The sequence below is a fragment of the Ostrea edulis genome, chromosome 2 (genome assembly GCF_947568905.1).
Source record: "Ostrea edulis chromosome 2, xbOstEdul1.1, whole genome shotgun sequence".
Classification (NCBI taxonomy): domain Eukaryota; kingdom Metazoa; phylum Mollusca; class Bivalvia; order Ostreida; family Ostreidae; genus Ostrea; species Ostrea edulis.
Window position 1 is genome coordinate 10,087,849 of NC_079165.1, and position 24,688 is coordinate 10,112,536.

Here is a 24,688-nt window from a genome sequence, read left to right on the forward strand (position 1 = left end):
ACCATGCTTCAGTTTTAGACACATTTAATATTACAGTCAATAGGTCGAATGAATATGAGTTACCGTACCTATACTGGATTCCTAAACTACATAAAAACCCTTACAAACAAAGATACATTGTTGGATCCAGTAAGTGCTCTACCAAGCCCCTATCTTTGCTCCTCACGAAAATGTTAACAGCTGTGAAAGTGAAACTTCAAACTTACTGTGCTACTACATATGCCAGAAGTGGTGTTAATCAAATGTGGATTCTAAAAAAATCTAAAGAACTTTTAGTAAACTTGAAATCACAGAATGTTCCCCAAATCAATAGCATTAAAACCTATGACTTTTCAACACTATACACGACCATTCCTCACGAAAAATTAAAGACTAGACTTTTTGACATCATAGACAGTTGTTTGTTCAACAAAAACGGAAAACGGACATATTCATATCTAGTGATCAGTCATTCAAAAACTTACTTTGTTAAACACCACTCTGATTCCACGCACAAGTACTCTGAAGTTGAAATAAAAAATATGCTAGAGTTCCTCATTGACAATATCTTCGTGGTCTTTGGTGATCAGGTCTTCCAACAGTCTGTCGGAATTCCCATGGGCACGAATTGTGCTCCTTTGTTAGCTGACCTGTTTTTATATTCATATGAAGCAGAATTTATTAAAAAACTTCTACGTGAAGAGAAAAAATCTCTCGCTGTGACCTTCAATTCGATTTTTAGATATATCGATGACGTTTTGTCTATTGACAATGATAGCTCTCATTCATATGTCGATTTGATATATCCCCGTGAGCTCGAAATAAAGGACACCACAAAGTCGTCCACTTCTGCTTCATACTTAGATATTTTATTGAAAGTAGACATTAACGGCAAACTGACAACTCAACTGTATGACAAACGGGATGATTTCAGCTTCTCCATCGTCAACTTCCCATATTTATGTAGCAATATTCCATTATCACCTGCATATGGTGTTTATATATCTCAACTGATTCGATATGCAAGAGCTTGTTCTGCGTATAGTCAGTTTTTAAATCGAGGTAAGCTACTGACAAACAAGTTGATGGTACAGGGATTTCAACAATCTCGATTGAAGTCAGCATTTCGCAAATTCTATGGTCGTTATAACGATCTAGTTCGTCAATACAACCTCGCATTGGGTCAAATGCTGTCTGACGTGTTTCATACCGATTGTTAAGCCATTCTTGGCACACTGATTTTGACTGCGGATAACTCCGTTTACCTGATCAGGATATGGGGCTCACGGCGGGTGTGACCGGTCAACAGGGGATGCTTACTCCTCCTAGGCACCTGATCACACCTCTGGTGTGTCCAGGGGTCCGTGTTTGCCCAACTCTCTATTTTGTATTGCTTGTAGGAGTTATGAGATTGATCACTTCGTTATCTTCACCTTGCATATTTAAAATGAAACGAGTTCCAAAGTTTGGGTCCCTGTCGAATGATCCTTCCTTCATCAGAATTAGTTCTGTGTCTCTAAGAGTAGAAACATTGTAAATTCCACGTTTAATGTGTTGTATACAAATCTGCAAAAATATTCAATTTGCACATTTAAGTTTTAACAGGAATTGAATGATTTGTGTGTAAAAGGGGCTGCGATATTTGTAGTCTAATTTTCGGTGAACGTCAAATTTCGGGGTTTTGCTCATATGTAAAATTTTGTTGGTTCGTAAATTCATAGATATCTACTCTTTTCAACTAATTGTTTCTTCTCAAATGGAAATTCAACTGGTTTTATCATTCGATTTCATTTTCACGAAATCACATCCCAAAATCAATGTAAAATATTCAATTTGGCAACCCACGAAACATGGATACCCACGAATGTAATTGCTTCTATATTACCATTAAAGAAATAAAAATGAACGTCTGATGGTTTAGTAATTTATTCAGATAAAATACCTAAATATATTAAAGACAGAGTTGACTAGCATAACACTGTCGACCATGTTCGTTACATATATCCAGGAATAAGATCACCGTCGTCCAATGACGAGAATAGCGGGATTGGTGGCTGGAAAAAACCCAGTTATTTACTTTAAACATCATGATTTTACTGTCTAAGAAAGAACGAAAATAATCCCTTAGAACAGAATGTGCATGGATTGGTTATAAAAACAGTCATTCAGTTTAGCAATGAAAAGTTCAAATGTTCTTGCCATCTTTTAGAGTTGGGAAACATTGAAAATATCTCGTGATGTATGAATCAGTGTACCTTTGAGGTTTATCACATGATTAGAGATCTCTGTATGATCTCTCAGTAGAAAGGAAATTATTCATACATGTAAAATCAATTTAAAACAGAATTTGCTTTTTAAACAACTGAAGTTATCTACTTGTGTTAATTAATTCATTACATACCAAATGATTGGAAAGAGATTGTACTAATTCATTACTTACTTGATGGTTGGAAAGATATTGTACTAATTAATTTATTACTTACTTAATGTTTTGAAAGAGACTATGCTAATTAATTCATTATTTACAAAAAGGTTTGAAAAAGCATGGGCTAATCAATTAATTAATTACCAAATGTTTGGAAAGGGGTTGTACTAATTAATCAATTGCTTATCAAATGTTTGAACAGGCCATGCGCTAGTTCAAACGTTATGGAAAAGATTCTGTAAGTTATCAATGATCTTAATGTTGGAAGAGTTAATTACTTACTTAAGGTTGAGGAGGGAGCTGTGCTAGTTAACCCATCACTCTTTGTGGATGTAGTCTGTGCACTGTTGTCAACAGCGACCTTTACAGTTGATGGATTGGATGTCGCTGAATTAGATACTGATGCTGCTGTATGATAGAACATGATTAAAGTTACTGATATTACTGGTATAAGATGAATACGGAAGATAAAGTTGTATTAGTACGGTGTAGTCGGCCGTTGTCCATGTCAAATGACGAGCGAAAAGTAATTGGTGGCTGTATTTTAATCTCAAACTGCAATTCTTTTGAGACATTCGTAGACTTTTGAGACATTTCAAAGAGAAAGAAAGAGAGAGAGAGAAAGATTGAGTCTTATATTGTCTTTTGAAATAGTGTTTACTTACGAGTACAGAAATTGCAAAACGCTGCACAATTTTCCTCGGCATACGTTTGATTAGTGAAACAGATTAGGGGTCCTAAATCCTTACAATCACTTCTGACGTCGAGACACAAGTTTTGTGTGGTAGATGGTGTTAGGGTGGATGTAACTATAGGCAAAGGCGTGGAGCTTGGAGTGGTAGACGGTGATGTGGTGGTTGTGGTTGTTGCAGTAGTGGTGGTGGTGGTGGCTAAATGTCATATGCACATAAAATACACACCAATTCTCCATACTTCATATATAGTGTAATTTTGTATTGAATTCGTTAAAGCAATACAAGCTGTAACTAATGGTACATAAATTGAAAATAAAAGAACAAATAGAATAACATGTCTGTGATTGAATATATATATATATATATATATATATATATATATATATATATATAATTTCATTGAATCAATAGTAGAGCTGAAACAATAAACCCACCATATCAAAAGAAAATGTCGATTCATGAATTATTGTATTCCTGACAGTAAGTCCTGTTCGTAATATCTTATGTGCATTGAACTCGGAGGTCACCAGTTCGGAACAAGAGTACCACAAACGGACAAACCTACGCCTATAGGACATTGAAATTAAACATGTAAGCACATTATACACTCTGAATTCATATCACACTATCATGAATGGTAAAGCATTAAATTCGGCCATGGTGCACCAATCTTTCTGACATTTGAACTGATTATGTATTTCTATGAAAGGGTGGTTGCAATATCTGTATTCATGATGAAAAAAGTCCAGGAAACGTTACACCTACTTTTAGTCCTAAAGTAGGCCACAGAGCACCAATCAAGTTGAAATGTGAACTATTTATGTATTTCTCTGTTTCTAACAAAATTCCAGAGCAATACCTGTATCCATAGCGAACAAAAATCTGGAAAACTGTTTTTAATCCTTAAGAAAGTCACGGCGCACCGTTTCATGAAAGGTGAATATAACAAAGAACGATTAATCTCATAACTCCTATAAGCAATGCAAAATATATAGTTGGGCAAACACGGACCCCTGGGCACACCAGAGGTGAGATCAGGTGCCTAGGAGGAATAAGCATCCCCTGTCGACCGTTCACACCCGCCGTAAACCCTATATCTTGATCAGGTAATTGGAATAATCCGTAGTCAAAATCAGTGTGCCAAGAACGGTAAAACATTCGGTACAAACACGTCAGACAGCATCTGACCCAATGATCATCTGAAATGCAAACTGCAAATTGAACTTCCTCGGAGTGGAAACTTGTGACATAATTTCAAAGTAATATTTCCATTTGTAACGAATAAATGTCCGGAAAACTATTTGACCTATATTTAGCTATAAAGTAGGTCACCGACAGACGGACTAATCCAGCTGAAATGCAAATTGAACTTGTATTCCTCTGAGAGGAAGCTTGTGAATAAATTTCAGGGCAATATCTATACATGTATCCAGAATGAAAAAAGTCCGGATAATTTCTGACCTACTTTTAGATGGTGACCGCCCAGTATTCCGACGGTCCGATAGTCCGACTGCCCGATAGTCCGATGGGCCGGTATTCCGACGGTCCGATAGTCCGACGGGCCGGTATTCCGACGGTCCGATAGTCCGACGGCCCGGTATGTCAACAAGTAAGATGTCATGGATAACTTAATTAGTGTGTATAATCTAATCATTAAATCATATAGTACAAGAGGCCCGTGGGCCACATTGCTCACCTGAGTAACCTTGGCTCATATTAAAAGATTTTTCCTATATATTCGCATGTAAAACTTTGATCCCTATTGTGATCCCAACCTACTCCCGGGGGCCATGATTTTTTTTCAAAATTGAATCTGTACTAGGTCAGGAAGCTTTCATGTGAGTGTAAACTTTTCTAGCCAAGTGATTTTTCAGAAGAGGATTTTTAATGATTTTCCCTATGTATTTGTATGTAAAAATTGATCCCCTATTGTTGCCTCATCTTACCCCCGGGGGCCATGATTTTAACAAACATGAATCTGCACTATGTCAGAAAGCTTTCATGTAAATTTCAGCTTTTCTGGCCCAATGGTTCTTGAGAAGAAGATTTTTAAATGACCCAACCCTATTCTTGCATTTTTGTGATTATCTCCTCTTTGAAAGCGACATGGCCCTTCATTTGAACACACTTGAAAGCCTTTCACCTAAGGATGCTTTTGACCGAGTTTGGTTGAAATTGGTCCAGTGGTTCTGGAGAAGAAGTTGAAAATGTAAAAGGCAACAGACAACGGACAACAGGCAATCAGAAAAGCTCACTTGAGCTTTCAGCTCAGGTAAGCTAAAAATGAATGTTGCTGGGTTGTTTTTTTCTCCAGTCAATACGATATTAAGTCGTCTTCGAAGTACAGTCCTTTGGGCTCGGTGAATATTGTACTACTCAGGCGGCTTAATCATTGTATTGACCTCAAAAACAGCAATATTTGTATAATGTTACATTTTTTTTTATCAATTTGTTAGTCACTGGTATCTTTTAATTATATTGCAAAAATTACATACATGTAATAAGGGAAAATTTGGTTATAATTCTCATTTTTACAAAGAAATCAGAGAAATGGAAAGTTGTTTTAAAACAGAGTTTCTCCTATGTTTCAAACATCAGCTTATACCACAGGCATGTGTTTGAGTAACAGGCATTCTGATAAGTTGGGTCTGGAAATAGTGGGGAGAATGATGTCCTACAGCGGAAAACCGAAAAAGGGGGTCAGTAAAAGTCTTACAAACATACAAATATTTACAGTATTAGCTGACATTATCTTAATATTTATACTATAAACATTATAAATTTACTAGGAATGGAATAAACATGTTGTTTTTCGGCTGCATTTCCCATAAATAACTTTGATATAAACTAGTGTAAACATTTTCTTCGTTACGGACGACATTTAATGGCATGTCACTGTAATTTACAATCTCAATCGGTTACTTGGTGATATTTTGAGTTTTATTCCAAATTTGTTTCAGAGGGGATATTTCCAGCATAATATAACTTCATTTCTAATATTTTTTTTAATTGGGGCATATTTCACGCCTTATCGTAACAACTTCTTCTACAATTAAGTCCCTACCGGGGCTCTGTTTTTCCTTTGTTTGCTCTGTTTGCTTTTTAGGCTCCCCCCCCCTTTTTTTTTTGGCCAACAAACATGGTTATTGCAAGTATTATGAATGTATGAATAAATATTATTTTTGCCAAATCATACCATTAATGTGAATTTTTTTTTTAATTTTACCTTCTGTACGCGACAGCTCATTGTAACATTCATTTTGTTTTGATCGATTATACAGATTAAAACTTACAACACGTGTAGTAGTCTTTCACCATCGACCAAAATATCATTTGCCTCATTATCTTGATAATAATTTCATAGACTACTAAATTCATATTCATACACAAAGACCTAGTCAGTTAGATCTCAAACTGATGTAAGAATTTTATCATGTCAGGGAGTAAGACACGGAGAGACTTAAACATAACATTGAAAGGCAATAACTTTTTTTTTTAAAGTTATGAGCTTTGGCCAGATTTCAAAGCAATCCGGTTTAAAGCTTGATGATGTTTGTCCGTCCGTGTAAAAAATTGGTTGAATTTCTCTGCAATAGTAAGGGTCATTTACTACATATTTTGCCTGTACTTCATCAGTTAGCAGTTTTAATTTCCATAAATACCGGGTTTCTGTCATTTAGTTCACACTTGAATGATTTTAGTTAGAAATTTATTGTCTGATTTATTGTCAGGCCGTGTCGATTTTGGCGGTTTCTGGTAATTTCCATAAAATAATGCCTGACATGAATAACTTTTAACTCTCCTAATTAAAATTTTTGGTGCAACATGTCGGACTATCGGACCGTCGGAATACCGGCCCGTCGGACTATCGGGCCGTCGGACTATCAGACCGTCGGAATACTGGGCTTGAACATGTATGTATAAAGTAAAGTCACGGTATACCAATCCAGCTGAAAAGCAAACTCACTTTTACGCTTTTTTCAGCCTTTCTGAGAGAGAAGTTCTGACAAAATTTAAAAGCTGTACATGCATCATTTACGGAAAACATTCCGGAAAACATGACCTCGGACAGTCAGCCAGCCAGACGGACGCACGGACAACGCGATGATATAATACATGTACGTCCCGTCTTACGACGGGTGTATAAAAATGCGGAAGAGAGGCATTGCGCAAGTGTCAGATTTGTAAACAACTTATCCAATATGCCAATTCTATAGAAAAGTCATAATCAAAATTTCATTTGAGTGGCGCATTTGCGTAATTATTACTTTCTTACACTTATAATACTTAAAGCCATCCATGACACGATGTAATATTTTAAATCAAAAGAAATGTGTTGTTCCATATTCATATAATCTTTGCCTTACCAATCCGATTTTGTTCGGCAATCACCCTTCTTGTGTCCGAGTACATACGACAATTGCATCCAAGTCTTGTTTGATTTGCTAAATTTTTCATAAATTCTTGGGGATTATGTAAATTATACCGGTAGGTGTTAATTGGTGCATATTGGAGTAGTTGATTGATTTCATACGGATATATGTCACGGTATCATACACTGTCCTGCATTTCAGGCGATTTTGGCAATACGAATGTGTAGATAGAAGCATCCATATGTTAAATCGGAAATAGATTTAATCACTTCTAGTTCTCCAGTAACGGATCCAGAAATTTCTAAACAGGGTGCGCGTTAAAAGTTTGGGGGTCTGGGGACTGCCTTAAAGCTCCTAGTGGGTGCAGGGAGAAGCCAATGGTGGGGGGATGCCTCCAAAACCTACTACGCTTTGACGAAATAAGACTATATATTCTAACATTTTCTGACATATTTCTATAATAAATGAATTATATTTTTCCGGCACGCCGGTCTTGGATCCGCCACTGTTCTCTGCACACCAGTAAGATCTAACTATACTCACGTTCACAAAACACACAGAACTTTGGACATTGTACAGCTGCCCAGGAGGCGTAGTTGAAGCAGATATCTGGTCCATATGTACTGCACTGGTCAACTTTGTCTTCACAGACCTCATAAACTCCTGAAAGATAGCAGATAATTACCTGATAGGATATGGAAAAAAAACCTTTCAACACAGATAAACGTTAATGAGGTCATTTGTATTTCGGCACTTACTTTTTATAGTAGAAGTAATTGTAGTTATCGTTGTTAATGAAGCCGTTTGTTTTGTATACTTACCTGTTGTGGTAAATGAGACTGTGCATGTAGTTGTTGTAGAGGTCATTTGTTTTATATACTTACCTGTAGTGGTAAATGAGACTGTGCTTGTAGTTGTTGTAGAGGTCATTTGTTTTGTATATTTACCTGTTGTGGTAAATGAGACTGTGCATGTAGTTGTTGTAGAGGTCATTTGTTTTATATACTTACCTGTTGTGGTAAATGAGACTGTGCTTGTAGTTGTTGTAGAGATCATTTGTTTTGTATACTTACCTGTTGTGGTACATTAGACTGTGCTTGTAGCTGTTGTAGAGGTCATTTGTTTTATATACTTATTTTTGTGGTAAATGAGAAAGTGTATGTGGTTGTTATAGACGCCATTTGTAATTTTGTACTTACCTTTTGTGGAACTGTGGTTGTAGTTACTAATAAGACAGTGTGTAGTTTGAATTCTTTCTTTCTGCTACAAGGAACTGTCCTTGTAAATCCTTGTAATTGTTATTGAGGTCGTTCGTATGTTGTGTTTAATGTTTGTGGTGGTGGGAACTGTGGTTGTGGTTGTTATTGATGTGGTTTGTATTTTGTACTTACTCTTTGTGGTAGAGGGAACTGTGATTGTAATTGGTATTGATGTGGTTTGTATTTTGTACTTACTCTTTGTGGTAGAGGGAACTGTGATTGTAATTGGTATTGATGTGGTTTGTATTTTGTACTTACTCTTTGTGGTAGAGGGAACTGTGGTTGTGGTTATTATTGATGTGGTTTGTATTTTGTACTTACTCTTTGTGGTAGAGGGAACTGTGATTGTAATTGGTATTGATGTGGTTTGTATTTTGTACTTACTCTTTGTGGTAGAGGGAACTGTGATTGTAATTGGTATTGATGTGGTTTATATTTTGTACTTACTCTTTGTGGTAGAGGGAACTGTGATTGTAATTGGTATTGATGTGGTTTGTATTTTGTACTTACTCTTTGTGGTAGAGGGAACTGTGATTGTAATTGTTATTGATGTGGTTTGTATTTTGTACTTACTTTTTATGGTAGAAGGAACTGTGGTTGTAATTGGTATTGATGTGGTTTGTATTTTGCACTTACTTTTTATGGTAGAAGGAACTGTGGTTGTAATTGGTATTGATGTGGTTTGTATTTTGCACTTACTTTTTATGGTAGAAGGAACTGTGGTTGTAATTGGTATTGATGTGGTTTGTATTTTGTACTTACTCTTTGTGGTAGAGGGAACTGTGATTGTAATTGTTATTGGTGTGGTTTGTGATTTGTACTTACTCTTTGTGGTAGAGGGAACTGTGGTTGTGGTTGTTATCGAGGTAGTTGATGTTCGTGAGGTAGATGTGGTGATTCTATCTTTAAGAAACAAGCGTTTAATAAAATTAAAAAATCATCTCAAATAACAGTAAATCCGTTTATAAAATCGAAGAATGTGGTATAATGTCAAATTAAAGGTGTTTTTTCGTTTTAAATCCCATTCCAGAATTTATCATTCTTATCGAGACATCACCACTTGTCGGTGAAATATTACAGCATGGCTCTCAGGGCCGTAGAAGAAGGCTTCGTTGTTTGACAACGGATGCCGTGACATGGGTCATACTTTCCAGCATTTGGAGGAGTGGTCACTAGCTACATGTATCTCTATATCTCAGGATTGATACGAGTAGGGTTCAAACCCATGACCTCCGGGTCACGAAGTGAACGTTCTAACCACTGAGCCAGCAAGAAATGCAATTCATTTGGATTTTATTGCATACATTAGCCATTTTGATTTCTGCGATATTTAATCATATTCTTTTGAATTGTATATTTTCAATTTATGTAATTTTTGTCTGTAATTGTTCAATTGTACTCTATGATTTTCAATTTGTAATCGTCCGTTGAACTGCAATTCGCACTGCATTGAATCATTTCTTTCCAATTTGTATTGCTGTTTGTGTTTTTAGATATTCTTAATCCGTATATTTTATTTGCTGTTGTGACTTGCTATTTCGTTGTGCATACACATATACATTACATAGATACTAATTACCTGTATGTACTACATTCTTATATATGTTTAATACATCACATACCATGACAGAAGATACAGAATCTAGCACAGTTCTCTATAGCCCACTGTCTGTAACCAGTACACACACTGTCTCCATAGGCGGCACAGTTTGATATCTTGTCAATGCAGGCTCCTTGTTAATGAAAAAATAAAATGAAAAAAAGTTGACAAGTACGTAACAGATGCACTTAAAACAATTTTTATCTTCCCCTTCCCCTAAAATGCGATGTGTAATATTTTTCAGTATATCATATTTTAGACGGTAAATGCCTGCTTAAGATATAAACCGATTTGTTTTTCTCTTTGAAATCAGGTAAGATATTTGATAGACTTACCTTCTGGTATCAATTGTGGAACAGGTCCTATAGTAGAGATATCATTATTGATTAACATTTAACAGTTGAAGATGCAAAAGTTAAGATCACGAACACTGATCTATCTCATAAAGCCTATACAGAATACACAAAATTAAAATAAGGACAAACACGAACCTCTGGGCACACCAGGGCAAGGTGGAATTAGGTGTCTAGGAGGAGTTTACCAATGGAAACCACCGTGAAACCTACACTGTATATCTTAACCAGGCTAACGGAGTAATCCGTAATATATATATATAACGGCCTAAGAAGTGATAGGAAATGCATCAGACATCATTCGACATAATGGCAGGTCGTATTTGCAAATCAGAGTATTATAAAGACCATAGCATTTGCGAAATTTTGACTTCAGACGAGATTGTGGAAGCCCTTGTAGCATCCACTTATTTGTTAGTATCAAATATCACCTAAATTAATGATAAAGGTATAATTTATATACCATGTGTTGTCGTTATTGTGGTTGTTGTCGGTTTCATTGTGCTAGTTGGCATGGGAGTTGTCGCCCTTGTCGTTGGTACAGTTTTTGTTGTTGGTACATGTGTCGCTTTTGTTGTCGGGAAAGTTGTTGGTTGTACAGTTGGTGGAGCTGGCGTGTGTACTTTGTTGGTAATAAAATACAAGTTATACACACCAACATATATAACATCAATGACTTCCCTTCAAACAAGTGTGTGATTAAATGAATAGAGTATTCAAGGAAATTATTTGTTTTACGTGTTCTTACTTTGGCAAAATCCACAATGATCTGGGCAATACATCTGAGCCCACGACACAAAATTAGGTTGCAAGCATACGTTCTTGGGATACCGATGGCAGTTTGAGATTTTGTCGATACACAACGTGCCATTCATGACTAAAATAAGATATAAATAAGGAATCAATACAATTCATTTTCTTTCAGTTTGGGAGTCATTTCATCAACGGTCTAAAATTATTGAATCGTTTTCAAAAGTTCACAATTTGTTTCCTGTTGGAAAGAAAAGGTTACATATTGTTAGACGGAGTCATTACAAAGCCAAGCACCTCTCTCAGTACACATTCTGTGGGAAATGCTATCAACTTACATTCTACCTTTTCATCAATGGAAAATACATAAACATCTCAAAATTCTGTCATACCGATAATCTAGACAATTTATGAATAATACCAATTGTGCAACGCATGTTTAAGTAAAATCAAAATATGTATCATGCTTTGCCGTTGTATATGATATAATTCAGTTTGAATTGTCCGTAATTTGAAGATCTCTTTAGACCTACGAGAAATTATCTTACTTACCTTCGCAATATGTTGCCTGAACAAGATGCTGTATAGATGGTAGATCAGAAAAATTGTCCACCGTGAACACGTGTTCATGATCGGTAGCCATATCAATCAGTTCCGATAGAGACACACGGCCAATTCCTATAGCGAAGACTTTTACTCCTTTTCCCTTGAGGTGTTGTGCTGCTTGGTGTGTCGCAAAGTGATTTGATGAATACCCGTCTGTCAGTACATACACTATGTTTGGGGCATTTGGACGGTCTCCATGTTGCTGTGTGAAGGTATATTGCTCAGCCATATCCAAAGCGTAAAATGTGTTTGTGCCTCCAGGCTTGTACGGTACCTATTAATGACGACATCCGTATAAACACACTGTTTTTAAACAATGTTTTTTCATCAATAAGCTATTAAAAGAAGATTGTATTATAAAAATTAAATATGTGTAAATCAGAACAAATATGTTGTCTTCCCTGTAACATAAATCGGATTACGTAGGCCGTGTAACCTTTGCTTTTGTTTTCAAACTAAAGCACATTTTTCCAACCAACTTTTCGCAGTAGATTACTTGAAACTATCTTTTTCTAGATTAATATAATAAATCAGAGAATTAAACTTTTCATCAAAATGCTTATCGTAGTGAATCTCTCATATTTCTTTTATTATGCATATTCCATTTTTGATAATAATAGCTGTTAGTTTGTTTTCTTAATGGAAATGGACAATATTCACCAAAATTTGGATGAGAGAAGAACGTTGGCTTAAAATTAACATAGAGTACAATCACAGCAAATTAACTTATAAGTAAATGATTAATATCCTCATCATTGTAGGTAAAATATCATAAGCGATGTCTATTTCAACTATAACTATTTCCCCCTGAATTTCCATGAATTCTATGAAACATACAGTATAAAGGGGGTAAACACGGACCCCTGGACACACCAGTGGTGGGATCAGGTGCCTAGGAGTAAATATCCTCTGTTGACCGGTTACGCCCGCCGTAAATGCTATATCTGGATCAGGTAAACGGAGTTATCCGTAATCAAAATCAGTGTGTGATGAACCAGTCTAACAATCGGTATGAAACACGTCAGACAGCATTTGATCCAGTGATAGCTTGCATTTGCAAATTAGATCGTTATAACGACTATGCTGACTGGACTGTTAACACCCCCTGTAATATCAACTTCTTTGTCAGCAACCTGCCTTGATTAAAACATTAATCAAACGCAGATCATGCTCTTGCGTATCAAAGCAGTTGAGAAATATAAACACCATATGCATGTGATGATGAAATCTTGACACACAAGTATGGGAAACTGGTCTATGCTTATCTGTGTCTCGGCTTCAAAACAATATTTTTACCGTTTTATGGTACCACTGCTAAACTTCTAAAAAAGAAACCTTAATTCATTAAAAAACAGAATGCAAAGTGCGATAGTGTGGTTTCAATGGGATTCAAATACCAATTCAGATTTATTAGACGAGAGTCTTTACTTTTGGTACAGAGATTCTGAAATCATTGGTGAACAACTCGTGCTACTGAGCAGAAAGTTGCAATGTATCAGTCCTCAAAATACAAATGTAAATGACAAAGTGTCGATCGGATTGAGAAAAGTATTTATCGTAAATCGAAATTCAAAACTTAAAATAACTTACTCTAGCTATGGCATTCAGAAGACTATACTTGTTGTGGTAAGTATTGAGAGTGAAAAAGCTGTAAGCAATCGTTGAAATTGATGACACAGAAACCTGGGCGTCATATGGTCCGATGTTTAAAACACTGACAAATTTCGACACAAATTCCTTCTGCACTTCAAAGTTGGACGCTCCCTCGCTTCTGGAAGAATCCAACAGGAACAGGATGTCGGCAGGTGCCGCCGCGCATGCTGAAAACGTTTATAATAGATATATACATCGTGGTGATTACACTATATTGACATTTGTTTACCTGAAATCAGTCATAGGTCTTGTGTTATGTTGTTTTTAAATCAGTTCGTCTTTTCAATACTAGTTGACTTGATCTGTCATGATTATCTTTACATATTGAGGAATTTTATTTTTATGATATCAGAACCCATTACTATTACTACTACTATTACAACTATTACTACTACTACTACTATTTCTACTACTACTGGTTCTACTACTATACTATTACAACTATTACTACCACTACTACTAATATTACTACTATAATAATTACTTTTGCTACTATTACTACTACTACTACTACTATTTCTACTACTACTACTACTTTTACTACTACAACTAATACTACTAGTTTTCTACTACTACTACCTCTGTTACTACCACAATTATATAAATTTACTATAAATGTGTCATCATTAAGATTTTGTTTCTAGGTTACATTTTAAAAAATGAAAGGTGAAAATAACGAACAGTGATCGATATCATAACTCCCACCAGGAATACAACAAGAGGTGGTATCACGTGCCCAAGAAGAGTACACATCCCTTATTAACCGGTCACACCCCCGTGAGCCCTATATCAAACGAAACAAACGTAGTCAAAATCAGTGTGCCAAGAACGGCCTAACAATCGGTATGAAACGCAACAGACAACATTTGACCCAATGATAGGTTGTATTGGCAAACTAGGTTATCATGGCGGTCATAGAATGTGCGACTTTATATGGTATTGTTGAAAGCCCTGTAACATCAATTTGTTTGATAGTATCCAGTCTCTATTCAAAACTGATCAACAGAACAAGCTCTTGCTTATCGAATCAGTCGAGAGATGTAAACACCACATAGAGGTGATAATGGAATATTAATATTGCTACTTATATACATATGTATGGGAAGTTGACGATGGAGAAGCTGCAATAATCCCGTTTGTCATAAAGTTGAGTTGTTAGTTTGCCGTTATTATCTACATGTATTTTCAATAAAATATCTATGTACGAAGCAGATGTGGAGGACTCTGTGGTGCTGTTTTTAAATTTCGACTTCACAGGGATATATCGACTCGGCATATGAATGTGTTACGTATGTTAACCAAGATATGCATATGTGACCTGAAATTACGCAACAGACCAGAATTGATACTCCATGAAATACTAACCTTGTGATCTACGAGGTAAGGCGTGTATGCTGATGAATAGGGTAATTCCCAGCACACTAAAAGCGATAAAAATGAATCCCCTCATTTTGATCTCCGACACCTATATTGTTTGTACTGACAATAGAACGACTCAGAGGTGATAAGGACAACAAATTTTTGAGGTCAGGGCTATTATCAAATCTTGGTTTAGATCTTCAAATAATATCGTACAGTTATTAGTGACATTAGTGAAAAATTACACAACACATGTGTACTTTTACAAATTTCAAACCGAGATGAAACCAGTATTCTGCTTTGGAAAGGGATTGTAAGTTGTGAATTACTGTGGTGAAAGTGAATATTCTACAGTCATAACGAATTGCAACAAAGCGTGGCAGCTAAAAACTATCCCTGCATGTAGATGATTTGATGAGGTTTCCGATCAAGAATACTACTATGTTTTCAAACGAAGTTCCGATTGTAGATTAAATGAGTTTTGCGTCACATTATGTCCACCAGGAAAACACCATAATCGTATTCTCGCCCTTAGGGGGGTGATCAAAAGATTTGTGTCGGATAAAAATCTAAATTCTAATAGTTAGGGGGGGGGGGGGGGGTGAAAACTCCCGTAAGTTTCTGTCATCCGACATCGATTCATCTTTCGTGGAAAAAGAAAACAGGCAGCTTTAAGTGACTGTTAGAAACCACATAATGATATTACATTTTAATGAACATTTAATAGTTTTAATGTATATTACAAAAGATATATGTTTGCCCCGCCCCTTAAACCCTAGGGATGAGGGAGTCCTGACAATTACAAATTTATGCCCCCCTCCCCCCCCCCTGTTCCAAATATGATTCATACCAAACTTGAAAGAAATGGAATGGTAGTTATCAAGAAGTTACAAAATGTCTAATGTTAACTCACGACGACCAATTGCAATAATGAATATCCTCTATATATTATTGTCTTCATTTGTCTTTATATTTTTCAACTAACACGAACGAATGTATTATGCGCCGTCAGATGTGATATAGTTTGCACCGCATTAATTGATATGAAATTATCCAAAACATACCGTTTACAATTTTCTGTCTTTAGGAAAATCCCCCCCTTTGTGATCATGCATTTATAAGCAATATAATTAAGTATTGTTTTTTGTTGTTTTTTGTTTGTTAGCGGTGACAGTTTCACATTCAAATCCCGAACCAATAGTTAACGTGCACGGTAAGTTACATTTCATTGTAGTATCATGTCGTTAATGGCGGAGGTAGACTGAAATACATAAAATGTATTATTTATTGTGTTTTGGGAATCCATGTTATGTCATGCATAGAGAGGTAGTTTGTCCGAGAAGCGATCTTCATGCTTCCTCTTTTCTAACATTTACATGTAAATCAATTAAAATCAGGAGTCATTCATTGTACAGTATCAAAAACACATTTATTAATCGAACGCTTAATCGACTATCAGCATAAGATACTTCTAAACACCAGACGTCTGCAGATGATCGTGTTTTAGCTTCCTGAGAAGGACAATTATCATAGAGCCAGCAAGGCGAAGTGAATGTTGCAGTTCAAGGATGGCTTTATCATCGTATCGACAAAGAAAATGACAATGAGTCTTTTATTAAATGATTAAATAATTTATCAAAACTGGTTATTAGAGGCCAAGCCACCTGATCGGTTATTTCTGTATATAACTACCAGGTAGACGCCAGATCTTGTCGAAAGTGATTAGAGAGTCGAGTTTTCATCCAGTCACCAAAAACATAATAATCAATCGAATCCATTTTTGAAATCCCAAATTCTTTTTGGCCCGATGTTGAAAGAAGCAAATTATATTCATCTCGATATATTGAATAAAAAAACTATAATAATGGAAATGAATCTGAAAAGAATTTACATAAAAATCAAAACTCTAAAGCATGTTTAAGTGATAAGAAGAAAGGAAATCTGTACAAAACATTGGAAAAAACCCCTCTATATATTTACACAGGCAGACGACAAAATCAATGATCTTGCAAAACAATAATCATTCAACAGGTGAAAATAAAAGAAGAATAAGAAAAATATATATCTAAACCTATCTATTGATGATTTTGAAATCAAGATTGCAAGTTGCGTTCCATGTCCACCATCTCCCAGTGAAAACAAAAATCGTATTTCCCCTACGTTGGCCTTTGTAACTTTCTGATCTGTAGCTTTAATATTTGTCATTTTCCCATCAATTGCAGTCAAATACATAAACGCTGCAGGGCTGGACAACCCATTAACTTGCATGAAAGCTTGATAGTTAAACTTCACAGTAAAAACGTCTTACATGTGCATTTGGTAAAGTAAAGAAGGAGAACTAGGCTTTTCACCGATTGACCTTTGACTGGCCCCGAAAAGGGACGTAGTTCACCGCGAAGTTGATTGATCGACACAGGATATCGGAACTAAAAAAATTAAAACTTTTCCGAAAAGAAGCTACGAAATTATGCTTCACTTGGGCGACTCATATATACAAATTATAATTAGGTTTAGGTCTCTAACCAAGTCGATGAACTTGGAAATTTAGGTGATCCTGGATAATCTAGATACATTGTTGTATTACCATGCTAGAATTTTCAATGAGTGTAGTACTGTTATGGTGCGGTTGTGACTCCAACAGTTCTTATCAACTTTGTAGAGGCAAACTAAACATGTACCAAATATCAAATGAATATCTGCAAGCACAACAAAACAAAAGTCCGAAAAACTGATAATTCACACTATTTGTCGAGCGGTAAAAGTAGGTCAAACGATTGTTCAAATTTCTTTCCGTTAAGAATACAAGTATTGCCCTGTGCCTTAACACTCCTCTCAGAGAAATATATTATCAGTTCACACGTCAGATAGATTGGTGCACCATGACCTGCTTTAAGGCTTTTTCTAATCGGAATGTGTATGATATCAATTATGACAGTGCATAGTGTGCTTACAGGTCCAACGGACGTATGTTGTATCGTTCGCGGTACTCTTGTTTAAATTCCAAGTGATTTGTTACCATGTATGATAATAATAAACAAGAGGCTACATGTCTTATCGGTCGCCTCAGTAACACTAGTCTAAAGGGCTACGAAATCTATATAATACTAGAAATTGTTTTATGAAAAAAGAATTATCTTCCCAGCTCCCCAAATTGGACGTGCTCCAGTTGAAATCTCCTCCCCTTAATGTATTGCATGGTATGGAGGAGAAAGCATGAGCAGGAACATAAACATTATGAACTCAGATGAGCAGGAACATAAACATTATGAACTCAGATAAGCCACACAGAAGAAGCGTTCACAAACTATTTTACACCCCCCGGATCCACCATAACTTTAAGGATGACAATTGGACCCTCCTGTCCCTACAACATGCACATCTGCAGACTGCATTGAAGTATTGTACAAAGTTTCAAGTCTATCGGATAAGCCATATGGGAGGAGAAACGTTCACAAGCTATTTTAACATCCTCCACCCCTCTTTGATCCACTATAACATTTCGGAAAATAATTGGATCCTCCTGTTCCAACAATATGCACATCTACAAATGGGAATGAAGCATTGCACGAAGTTTCAAATCAATCCGATAAGTCATATAGGAGGGGAATTGTTCACAAGCTAGTTTACATCCTCCACCCCTTTTAGATCCACTATATCTTTTAGGAAAATAATTGGATCCTCCTGTCCCACCATTACGCACATCTACAAATAGCAATGAAGCATTGTACAAAGTTTCAAGTCTATCCGATAAGTCATATAGGAAGGGAAGCGTTCAGCGTTGTGAGACGGATCGACGGACGGACAGATGGACAGAAAGTACAAAAGCAATATGTCTCTCCCTGAAAGAGGGGAGACATAATTTCTGTTCTGCATATCTAGGATACATTCTAATATTCAACAGCAATGTAAAGCAAAATGTTTATTTTTTAGAAAACACACACACAAATGCCACCCATGATGAACGACTTTACACAATATATCTTAAATTAACACTATGTGATTATTTTGGATCCGCCCTAGAATCAGAACCCTTGGATTGCCAAATTCACAGTTCTGGTACACTCCTTTCTGATTTTCCTAAGTATGCCTTCAGTTTTTATACAATATCGACAAATCTAAAAAAAAGTCTTTCAAAGGATTAAACATTTAGGCCTACATGTATACATATATAATCATTATGCTCATTCTGGCCCCACCCTGGTACCAAAACCCCGCCGTATCCTTGGGACAGTGAATTTACAATTTTGACAACCTGCTCCTTCAAAATAACCATCTAGTTTCAATTTAGTATCAATAGTATCAAAGATTATGTTTATTTAAAATGTTTTACACATAAACACTAAACATACCAAGTTTGGCCCAGCCCTGGGGTCAGAACCTCTACCCTGGGGCCTTCCCGCTACACATGATTTTACGGTCAGTTTTTCTTACAGAAGTGCGGTTGTATAGAAGAAAATGTTTTTTTAAAAATTTAAGTTTTGGCAGTTTTTGTCCCACCCTAAGGCTCCAGGGGTCCATTTCACATAAAGCCACACGACCAGACGTGAGCTTAGTAGAGCGTAAAAACAGGACCAAGTCATAAAACAGACTATGTTTGCACCCGTCTAAATTTATTACTTAAATCTAGGCTGGTCATGGCTAGATGTAACTCTTAGTTCGTAAAACAACTAAATGTATAGAATGGCGACGGAGTTGACTTTGAAGCAACGGGTGCAGACAGCGGCAGATAAGAAGAGAAAGGGTTTTCAGAGACCGGTCAAATATTATTGACTCTGAATCAAATTATGATGATTTTAAAATAAACATCCCTATCAGAAATATCCAATTCCTATCGTTATTTACTTTTAAAAATATGCTTAATGTGGAATCCATTGCATTAACTTATTGTAAAAAATAAAGTCACGCCTACTATTTGAAAAAAAAACAAACCCCAAAAACGTTTTGTATGAAATATGTAGTGAAAAATGTTTCTGGGAACAAACTCATAGACAACTACTGAACATGTATATCTGATGATAATATTGGAAGCTTTCAATTTTGAAAAAAAAAAATTACTTTCATTTATATGAAAATCACAGAACGTAAATCGTTGCATGCATATTTTAGAACAATAATTCTAATCTACTACCAAGGAACATTAATGTAGACCGTCTAGAAATTTATTCCTTCCAATCAATTACGTTAAAAAAGAAATTGTACCTACTGACCTACAATTAACAATTTTTATATCCTCCATATTATGAGGATATTATATCAAAGACGGTAAAGACTGCATATTGAGTCCTTATTTAGAATTTTGGGTGAAGTGGGAGGGTGGTGGTGGTTAAATTCCAACAACAATTGTTTTAGCATTCTTTCCTATTAATATTTATCTGAACTTAAACAGATTGCCTTCTTTTTCTCTGAAATGATATCACTAGAAAATTTTGCAAACAGAATATCACTATTTTCGCTAATTGATGATGCTAGCACTTGTACATTGTGATTTATCATCCGTCCAATTAGGCTTTCTTATATAGATTTTACTCTGTGATTTTGAAGACGTCATTATATTATTGTCTTGAATGACAGTAGCAATGCACGAAATATACCTGCTTCCCTGCAATACACTGTTGGAATGTACAAGTTAAAACACGCAATATACATGCTGAAAAAATGTAATACATGTAGACTTTGTTGTCTAGTGATTAAAATGACATAATTCAATTCATTTATTATAAGAGAAGGCAACAATGCAGGTGATTTGAATACATGTTTTTTTTTTAAACAGTAGATACACTTACAGCTTGATATTTCATTTATTTGTTTTAAAAATTAGTTTTATGTACCAACAAAATAGCTTAATTAATTCAAATCTCAATAGAAATTCAAAGCGAGTGAGTCTACATACATGTATTAGTTTATTGAAATGTGCAGTAATTTTCAGAAGAATAAATAATTTCCTTAACTGTTCCTTGCGGTGGGTGGTCATTTGCTGATGTAATGTCTATACTGGTGATGTAATCAAAAATGGAATCTAATTTTCTATTTGAAAAATAGATAAAGGTTGATGTTTGTTGTTTTTTTTGGTTTTTTTTTTAAAAACGCGTTTCCTTATAATTTCAATTGAAATATGTTAAGCACATAACATGTCTCTAATAAATGTATTTGCGTTAATGGGGCATGGACACGATTGGAGCTGAACATTTTCAAATTTTATTTTTCCATTTTTATTGTTTACAATGCTTAACTAAATTATTTCTAATGGTCAACCAAAATTTGAACACCAGTCGAGTTACAAGTAAGATACGACAATCACAATAGAGGCTCGTGCCATGTTTGTGTTTACGTATGGATGGCTTAATAAAAAGAATATAGCATGTCTAAAAGAAATTGAGATGTGTCAAACACTTGAAACTATTTAACTGTGTTCAGAATTAACTTGTAAATTGAAAAAAAAAAATGCTTTACACGAAACGTTTACTAGTATATTTACCCGTGTAAACAAAAACATGATTCATGTATTGGCCAAGACACGAATTTTCTAGGGCAAAAGAATGGAATTGCCCCACACAATTAAGAATTGTTTTCAATTTTGTTTTCTTTCTTTAAGAATGTCTTACTATATCCGACATTTTGGCGCGTTTTCCTAATTGACCTAAAAAAATCACTTCGAATAGACTTCCGGTTTATTGGCATGGAGCCCAGGATGGTCTGTTAAAGTGGGAAAAAACTTAAAAAAAAAAAAAAAAAAAAAAAGGCCCATAAATTGATGATGATCATCACGGAGATTGTATAAATTTATTTTAATAAATAGCTGAAACATTTAGGTTTTTGAAATAGTTGTAAAATCGTCCAGCTAAACCTAGAATTTTTTAAGGGGTACCCCCCTTAATTCCTTGATATTCAGATATATTTTAATAGAAGATGGTGGATATTTTTTTCTGGATTGGATAATTTTTTCTCCGAATTTTGTTTTGATTTAATTGATAAAACTTCAGACTCCTGTGTTTAAAGTAACAAATAAAAATTCTACGCTGAAAACGACGGTCTTATATACAATGGAACAATTTTTTTTTCTAACCCGACGTCATAGAACGTACGGGAATGGCAGCGCATTTGCAAATTGATCATAATTGTGAAAGAGATTTTCTATGTTTATCATGTATTTGGCGTCGTGGATTATAAAGCGTAAACTGCACCAAGTTACATCATATCGTATAGCATAAATTAAAATTAGTTTCATTCCTTAGATATGCTATTTTTTTTTATTGTACTAAAATAATTGAAATACTACATGTATTTTATATCATACTTTAAAATTATTCATGTACAAGTGCATATTAGTACATGTATATCAAACGAAGCGAATTAATTTTTTAAAATCCTCAAAACGTGCAATTTTCTATAAGATAAAAGTGTTAAATCCATGTCACTCTCCTCGTGGCTTGTTTACCAAGCGAGCGGCGTCCTCTAAATGCAGTACCCAGTCAGGAACGCCCAGCACGTCTTTCTCGTGGAGTCTTCCGTATTCTTACAACTCACGTTAGCAGTACCAGGATGTTACAAAAAATTAGGTACAGTATTTTATTTTTAAACTAGTATGGACGTGCATTATTGTACAGTGTATGTGGTACATGTACACATTTAGTGAACGATAAATGTACTGTAATAACAGTACTAATCAGGTGCGCATCATCTCTTGTTAAGGGTGGGGGGGGGGGGGGGGGGTGTAGCCGGAAGTAGATTTGGATTGATTTATTGTATATTGTTTAACGTTCCTCTCGAGAATTCACTCATATGGATACGTCACCACTGCCAGTGAAGAAACTGGTGAAGGACTGTAAAATTTATGTTTATGTTCTGGGTTTATGACCTTTGAGCAGGGAGAAAACTTTATTATGCCACACAGTAGTGCTGTAACAAGGGGCCTCTGGTTTGCGGTCTCATCCGAAGGAAACATCCTATTTAGTCGCCTCTTACGACAACCAAGGGATACTAAGGACCTATTCTAACCCGAATCCCAACGGGACAAGCAAACTTGGAAGTTGGCTTCTTAAAAATTATTGACAAGTAATGCAAATGGTCCACAGTGTTTTGCCCGATCTTCAAAATCCTAATTCCAAGGGTTGGAGTCTTCTATACTATGACTGTCTAATTTTTTTCTCAGAACTTCATTATTTTCGTAAGTTGCGGTGGGTGGATGCGTGCAGTTTGTAGTTCCTACCGACGAAATGAAAGGGGACTTTAGGTTTGCACTCCGTCCGTCTGTCCATCTGTCCGTCAGATACGTTTTCCACACTTTTTTCTCTGTTCTTGCAGATATTTATTTGATATTTGGTACATTGTTTTGCAATATCAAGTTGCAGATCAAGTTCGAATTTCGTCTTGGGTCGTTGATTTTTTTATTTAGTTATGGCCCTTGGACTTAAAAAATAAATAATATATATTTACCATAACAAGTTACAGATCACGTTTGAATTTCGTCTCGGTCAGTTGATTTTTCACTAAGTTATCGCCCTTGGACTTAAAAAATAGCACGAATTATTATAGTTTACATCCAAGTTCCTTATTTCTGTAGAAAGGAGTACTACGTTTATTTAAACTCTAGGATAGTAATACAACAGTGTAGCTGCATTATTCATGGCCCTTTTCATTTCACAGTTTTAAGACTTTAAACTTAATTATAAATTTGTCCTTTTTCCTTGTCTAGTCTTTGTACCTGAATAGTAGTTGATTTCCAACCATCCCTATTCTGATTCTTCAATTTTTCCCTTTACCATAACCTACATAATGAACTTTAAATATTGTTGCGATACAGTAAGTTTTGTGACATGCAATACTCTCAGAATGATTGTTAACTCTCAAAATGCCAACACTTAGCTAAAAGTTTTTATTCCTAACTTTCAAGCTTACTTCTCATTCACTACTACTGTGAAAAATAAGGGGTGGGGTGGGGTGGGGGGGGGGATTCACCCAATGCATCTTATTCATATTACAATATAACGAATGATGGTCAATGTAAAAGAAAAAACAAATAGCACCCCCCATTTCGATTCTACATGTACATGCCTATATGGATTGATATCAAATAAACAGATGAAAAATATCGAAATGTCATCAGCCTTTATAGCCTTTTTAAGTTCGGGAAAAAAATGTTCATAACCTCGGTCATAAGCATGATAAGTTCAGGGGAGGATCCAGGAATTGTGGTGGGGGGGGGGGGGGCAACTTTTTATGAAATGCATTTTATGAGGTCTGGGGGCCGCCTTGAGGCCCCCAGTGGATTCAGGACAAAACCCTGGTGGGGGTCCAGGGGGTGAAGTCTACGGTAGCTCCTAGATTTTACAGATTTTATAAGGCTTGAAATAAGTCTCCAATGTAATAATGTTTTATTATTTTCTGTCATTTTTGATAAAGTGAAATTAATTAAATGACGCAAATTTTAAGTTTTCCCAATAAAAGTAATTCAGTAAATCAATAGATTTTGTCATTTTTTCCTTCGAGAAAGGAGGAAATTATTGCTTCTTTTATCGTTTACATTTATCTAAGTAAGAAACCATGCACGATTTACCATCAATTTAAAATTTTTAAATCCGCCACTGAGGTTACATGCCGATAGAATTTCGATATTAATTTTCGATGGCTCTGTATTGT

The 24,688-nt window shown here is 35.5% G+C and overlaps 2 protein-coding genes across 5 annotated transcripts in view; one reads left to right on the forward strand and one right to left on the reverse strand.

Annotated features, from left to right (window-relative positions):
• Positions 1-1,886: 1,886 nt before the first annotated feature.
• LOC125678721 (mucin-2-like) lies at positions 1,887-15,190 on the reverse strand. 2 transcript variants are annotated; one of them, XM_056156068.1, is made up of 12 exons: positions 15,059-15,190; positions 13,631-13,860; positions 11,987-12,314; positions 11,433-11,561; positions 11,148-11,306; positions 10,667-10,693; positions 10,354-10,464; positions 9,557-9,634; positions 8,016-8,135; positions 3,070-3,294; positions 2,687-2,809; positions 1,887-2,033 (listed from the first exon to the last, which is right to left on the reverse strand). In XM_056156068.1, the coding sequence occupies exons 1-12, from the start codon at positions 15,141-15,143 to the stop codon at positions 1,996-1,998; spliced, it is 1,653 nt and encodes a 550-aa protein (XP_056012043.1). In that variant the 5' UTR covers positions 15,144-15,190; the 3' UTR covers positions 1,887-1,995. The 2 variants fall into 2 exon arrangements, with proteins under 2 accessions (XP_056012043.1, XP_048773329.2); XM_048917372.2 differs by having other exon boundaries at positions 2,687-2,812.
• A 1,038-nt stretch (positions 15,191-16,228) lies between these two features.
• LOC125681139 (uncharacterized) overlaps positions 16,229-24,688 on the forward strand; it is a 45,638-nt gene continuing 37,178 nt past the window's right edge. The window contains exon 1 of one of the 3 annotated variants that reach the window (XM_048921081.2): positions 16,229-16,265. Coding sequence is in view for 1 of the 3 variants with exons in the window: in XM_048921079.2 (XP_048777036.1) it covers positions 22,592-22,608 (17 nt within the window). In the remaining 2 variants the exon portion in view is untranslated. Of the gene's footprint in view, positions 16,266-22,514; positions 22,609-24,688 lie in introns of those variants that run through there. The other 2 variants (XM_048921080.2, XM_048921079.2) reach the window with 2 other exon arrangements.